We start from the raw sequence: 6,000 nt of genomic DNA, 5'->3' as shown, positions 1-6,000 counted from the left end.
AGCAGCTGTTTGTGCCATGGTGGGAAAGCTGGGAACTGCACCTCTGGGTGCTGCACAGCCATGTAAAAAACTGACAGCCGCTGTCCCAAAGAGCTTACATTTCAAGTACATGACTAGGGATAACAGATGGATAGAGATGAGAAATGATGAAAACAATGGGATACTGGAAAGGCTGAAATCCCAGCTGCTTCCTCGATCTCTAATATTGCCAAGTTAAAATTTCACAGTCTTACTGTCACAGCAGAATTTACTCTGTTTCTTCTCACTGAGGAAGAGGAGCAGTGAGACCTTCGTGCATGTTACAAAAGGGCTTCAGGCTGGAATTTGCTGCTGAACCAGATAGTATTGTGATAGACCCAATAAAAACTGGTTTCCCCACGTCTCCTCTCGCTGCTTTGTTAATGGAAAAGTGGTTGTAGGCAGAGTTACATGCTCAGTGGTACAGAACAGTGGAGGTTGGTGTGCTGGGCACACAGTTTGGAAGTCAGCCCTTTAACCTCTGAGCAGGGGCTAGCACTCAGTGGAGGCTTACATGGGCTTCAGGAGGTGGTCAGGACACAGTGACACATTTCCCTTGAGGAAAGCGAGCCCGAGATACAGCTGATGGCTTAATGCAGCTCCCAGCCAACAGCAGCATGACAGAAGTAATCTCTTACGGTGAAACGGCCTCCACACCCAAAGACGCTTTTAAGAGAGGGATTCAGAAATAAAAACCCCAAATGCCAACACTGGGACAAGCGTGGTTGAAAGCAGTCTTCAGTTGCTGCTAAAATTGCCACAAGGCTGTGACTCAGAGCCACCACTGAGGCGGGGTGAAGCGCCCAGCCGCCGCTCCACCACACGGGTCGGCCGCCGCTCCCGGGGCAGGATGCCGGGAGACTCCCGAACCGCCGCTCCTCCGGACCTGTTGGAGCGGGAAGCCCAGGAAGTTTCTCCTCGGCACCTTCCCAAGCAAAGAGCCGGCCCGGGGCTGGCGGGTCACAGCACTTGGGGGCGGAGCGGCAGCGGGGCGGGCCCGGCCCTGGCCGGCGGGAGGAGCCGCAGCGGGGAGGGGGCGGCCCGGAGCGGCGCCGCCGGGATGGGAGAGTGGAAGGGGGCGAGTCCGCGGCCGGAGGAGTCTGGTTGCGGGTCGGTCGTGGGGGCTGCTGCTGGAGGGGCTGAGCCCGCCATGGAGCCGGTGACCAGGTGGAGCCCGAAGCAAGTGGTGGACTGGACTAAGGGTAAGAGGACGCCGGCCCTGGGCGCCGGGGGAACTTTCCGGCGGTGGGCTCGGGGGTGCCCCGGTGCCGCCGCGGCTGCTCTGCCCGGCGGGGCCAGCGGGGCCTTGGCCAGCGCTAGCCCCAGCGCCAGCCCCAGCCCCGGCTGCGCGGCCGCGCCCCCGGCTGAGCCCCGGGACTGCCCGGCGTGGCGCTCGGGAGTCGGCGACTTTCCGCGCCCTCCTGCCTTGGCTCCCTACCTGTTCGTGCGCTTGTGCCTGCTTCGCCTTGTGGTTTTGTTGTTGTTTAGTTTTGGTTTTGTTTTTGACATGGGAAAAGGGGAAGGTTTTGAAGCGAGTTTTGCAGGGAGGATGGCTGACTCGAGGTACGCGTATATACACTGGGGTCCTAACTCATGGCTCGGTCCCCTTCTCCTGTGCTCATGCTGGCCAGCCTGCTCGCATAGACAGGGGGTAACTGTGCTCCTTCAGGCAGGTAAAATCGCGGAATCATAGAGGCGTTTAGATCTGAAAAGCCCACGTAAGTCAGCTTTCAGCTTCTCAAGCAAAACCCATTCACGGTTCGAAAAAACTTCAGGTTTGTAAGTTAAGCTAAAAGTTTATAAAGTAGCTCAAGTAAGCAAGAACTCTTAATACTGTTTAACGGTGATGGGATTGAAACGCTAGACTCCCGCTCGGAGAGTTAAATAGCGGCCCCTTCGTCCGTCTGTCCGTCCGTCCATCCTTCCCACCCCTCGTCTCTCGCGTGTATGCTTGTGTCTCTCCCTCCCCCGCCCACTAAAACTTCCTCCTCTGCTCCGAGGTTTGTTCACAGTGTTGACGTAGCTGCGAAAGCCTCAGTGAGACCGATGTGTGGAGCCTGCCCGCCCCTGCGCCCTGGCCCCGGGGTCTCTGGTGGGACGGAGGCAGCGGGGCCAGGGGTCCTCGCTCCTACCGTGGGGATTTCGGCAGCGTTGGGTGTTATCGGGTCTCTCTTTGAAGGCAGGTTAATCCTCCTGCTGTCAGTTCTGGTTGGACCATGCTAGTGCTTTCCGAATGCCGATTGGGGTATTACTGTTGCAGTTCCTACTCTACTGGGAATGAACCAAAAGGGAAATAAAGCTATGAATTAGGTGAGGGATTTATGACTTCTGAAGTGTACGTCTCCGTAGGACTAGATTTAGCATGATCCTCTTATGTTGCACAAAGTATTTTCACAGGCGTTGCTGGAGTTGAAGTTGATGAGAAGTTAGGAATGTTTTCAGAGGTGAAAGTTTCCTCGCTTTAGAAGCGGCATTTATTTACAGCAGCCATTACTGTTCTGTCTCAGGACCATAATGCTGATTGGAGTGCATGCCTGTGGTCAGCACTTGGCAGTAGTGCGGCTCAAAACTGAGGCAAATTTGGAAAGCAGACTCATGTCTTCAGACAGGGAGAGATGGATACTCCCAGCCCTCCTGAGAACGTGCACATGTGCGTGAAGGAGCCGGTGCCAGTGAGGGACCTTCCAAGTAGCCTTTGTGAGGAGAGAATTCCACACAAATGTGCTGTGAAGTTATGCGTTAACATATAAATAACTTGCAGAGAAAGATCTCTCTCCTTTTTCCTTTATGCTTGGTATTGGTTTAAACGGGAGTGCATTGTTCCAATGTAATAAGCCTTTGCCTTGGTATGTGCAATATTTATTTATATAAAGCTTTTCCCTCATTGTATTTTTTTCTCTTGGGTGCTGAAAGTTGGTTAGCTTGCCAGATCAAAGAGTAAACCTGCTAATCATTTTAAAAGCCTTTATTATACTTAAGCATGCTTGGCTTCCTTTCTTGCATAATTTATTTTACTCACAGGTTCCTTGAACAGGTAACTCTTTAGCTGGACCCTAAATTAGTGTTATGGAGAATGATTTGAGGGCTGGCCGTAGTTTGGAGGTGGGTCTTCTGACTAATGGAAACACGTGTCCTTTGAAATGTAAAGAAATAAATTGAAGACTGCTGATGACTTTTGTTTGTGCTGTTGTTTTTCAGTTTCTGGGTAAGCTTTTGACCTCTTTGGTGCACAGAGTCATTTTATGTCACTCCCTGCATGGCAAGACTGTAATAAAGAAATGAGATGTGGAAAGTTTTTCTTTATGGTTCTGCCTTCATCTCTGCACATTAAAATAGACACTTTAATAGCTAGCTAACAACCTTATTAGCACAATGTTTCATAGTTTATTTTTAATCTGCAATAGCTTTTTACTATGTAGTTCACAACCACTGGATTTCATGTTTGACCAAGACCAATATTCTGTATTTTACCTTATGAATACTACATTTAATTCTGAAGGTTGGTTTTATAAAACAAGTGGTTGGAGGGGAGCTTATGCCATTTGCTTTCTCGCACATTTCATCTCTGAAGAGTGATACCGTGATCTTCACTGAACTGGTCAAACTCCAGGGTAAAGTGTTTGGCTGGTGATATCCACTACCAGTAGTTAGTGCTGTGGTACCATGGAGATCTTTTTTAGGGGCATGACATAAATAACTGTGGTGGGATATGCCAGCTCTCAGTAGGGAGATTGGTTTTGCAGATAGTGATTCTTGCTTATCATACAATGATAAAAAATATCTTGGAGAAATATAGAGAGTGGTGAAAATTAGTGGCCTCAATCGGTTTTAATGTTCATTGTGAAACAGAATATTTGTCTAGGACTTGTTTTTTCCCTCCCTTCCAAATCTTTTTACAGTCAAACTTTGATAAATTATTTTTTAATAACCTTTCCAAACCAGAAAAAGTATGGAAATTTCCCCCTGTTCATGAAACAAACCCCTGAAAGTAAAATCCTAAAGTAGGCTGTATAACTACTTCTGGACAGCTTCTTTGCTATTGGTCAACTTACCTTTTTTTTTTTCTTTTATTTAGTCATTTGGAACTAACTTTTTTTTAACAAGGTAATTCTTATTCTAATGAGTTTTGCTCTGTGATTTTGAGCTGTTCACTCCTTGGTAAATACTGTAAATAGCATTTATGTAGAATTTAAAATAGAACCTATCAAAAGTTAGTAAGCAGCACATAAATATATATTTGTAGTCAGGTTTAAAATAAAAAGTGCTCTGTTCATTGTTACCAACAAGAACTGGTACAAAACATAGTTGCTTGTTTTCTCTTGCTAACTCAGACTAGAGTGCTGCTATTTTTTGTGAACAAGGGTGTTTTTTCTGGCACAGTGCACTGTATTGTCACTAGTGGGCTGTGCAACTGGTCTAGTTAAATTGAAGCTGCAGGGGAAGAGTTGTGCTTTTATTGCTAGCAATTTTCTTTGTACATGAAGGATTTATCAAGCTTTGACCAAGGATGTGATAACTTTTTAGCTACAGCATGAATGTTTGAAAACTGTACTTGATTTTTTCTTTTTTTTAAGCACCACCTCAGTTTCTGTCTGGAAGAAGTGATGATGTCATTTTAGGTTTCTCTTCCAGTGGAACAAATTCAGATAGTATTTAGGGGTCATATTTAGCCTTGAAAAGGTACGTATTTGGCTAGGATGCTGTGATGATTTACTTCTGACTGGGTTTATGCTCTTTAAACAATATTGTCTGCACTGTTTTCCTGACAATACTGAGAAGATGTGTTTGGGTCTTGAAAGTTAACATGTGGATGGTGTTGCAGTTGACCTGTGGTCTTGCTTCTGTGCAGTCTAAGATGTCTGAGGGCTCAAAGCCCTCACCTGTATCTTGCAGCACTCCCTTGAGTGCCCACAAGCCTGAATTCCTCTAGAGGTATTCCAGGAGTTATTCAGGTAGTTGTGGAGCAGGTGAGTGGCCATGGAAGTTGTAGGACATCTGTAGTACACTGGACAAAAGTGACTTAGTTTTACTGGTGCAGCAACAATTTGAAGGAGACAGAGGGGTCTGATGATGTGGAGAAACTTTTTCAGGTCTCAGAGTCCCCTGGCTGCTGGAAACCCCTCAGCTACGATCATTCCTCAAAAGATGTGAGGAAGACGAAAGCTGCATTTGGCATAGAGCCTCCTGTGTGAGAAATGTCACCCTTACTAGAGAACATCCCTGTGCCTCCTCTTTGTTTGCTGTAGCCTGATCTGTCTCTTCCCCCTACCCCCAGGCCTCACATACTTATGTGAGTTGTGACTTCAAGCCAAATTTTACACGGTAAGAACAGTTTGACGCGCTTGTGGTTTAGAAGCCTCTGTTGTTATGAGGCTCCATTACAGTCTGGCCTTTGTCGCTGTAGCTGTAGTCTCGGCTGGCTGGGGATCACGCGTCTGCTTTGGCCTCCTTATTGCACTCCAGGTTCAGTTATTCCCTTTCTTAGTAGTTCAGGAACATTACTTATTCCTACATCTGTTATGTCATGAAATACTCAGATTTCCATTCCTGGTAAAGCTGTTGGACAACTACACTTATAGGTATGCCTGGCAGAAGAGGGAAAAATATGCTAATTTATTAATAGTTAGCAATTAATCGTGAGGGCCTGGTGTTCTTTTTTTAGAGCTATCTTGCTTATCCAGGGAGATTTCAGCAAGGTCAGTTGTGTTAAAACTGTGTGGGCTGGGAGCTGCAAACCATAGGTGGATTTTTAGAAACAGCTATGGGTGATGCTTAGGATTGGAGTTATTTTTTTAGCCTTCCTTTTTTTTTTAGGCACTCTCAAATTAATGCTGTGGGGTTAAAATTATGTGGGAAAATCTAACACTAAGAAACCTCCTGGTTATTTTTTAATACAGGAGTATTTTCCTTTCAGTGGGGAACAGCAGGGAGAGCTGCCCATAACTGGGGCAACAGAAGAATCCCTTTCATCTGTTTTCTTGG

At 46.6% G+C, this 6,000-nt stretch overlaps 1 protein-coding gene across 2 annotated transcripts in view; it reads left to right on the top strand.

The window, feature by feature from the left end:
* The first annotated feature begins 1,070 nt into the window (after nt 1-1,070).
* Nucleotides 1,071-6,000, top strand: part of CNKSR3 (CNKSR family member 3) — a 63,735-nt gene continuing 58,805 nt past the window's right edge. Inside the window, exon 1 of one of the 2 annotated variants that reach the window (XM_032682561.1) lies at nt 1,071-1,220. In XM_032682561.1, coding sequence (XP_032538452.1) covers nt 1,079-1,220 — 142 coding nt within the window. In that variant the 5' untranslated portion in view covers nt 1,071-1,078. Of the gene's footprint in view, nt 1,221-1,502; nt 1,582-6,000 lie in introns of those variants that run through there. The other variant, XM_032682562.1, reaches the window with a different exon arrangement.

This window comes from Chiroxiphia lanceolata, chromosome 3 (genome assembly GCF_009829145.1).
Source record: "Chiroxiphia lanceolata isolate bChiLan1 chromosome 3, bChiLan1.pri, whole genome shotgun sequence".
NCBI classification, from domain to species: Eukaryota; Metazoa; Chordata; class Aves; order Passeriformes; family Pipridae; genus Chiroxiphia; species Chiroxiphia lanceolata.
Note: the sequence above shows the minus strand (reverse complement) of the source record. Positions and strands in the feature narration are given on the sequence as shown.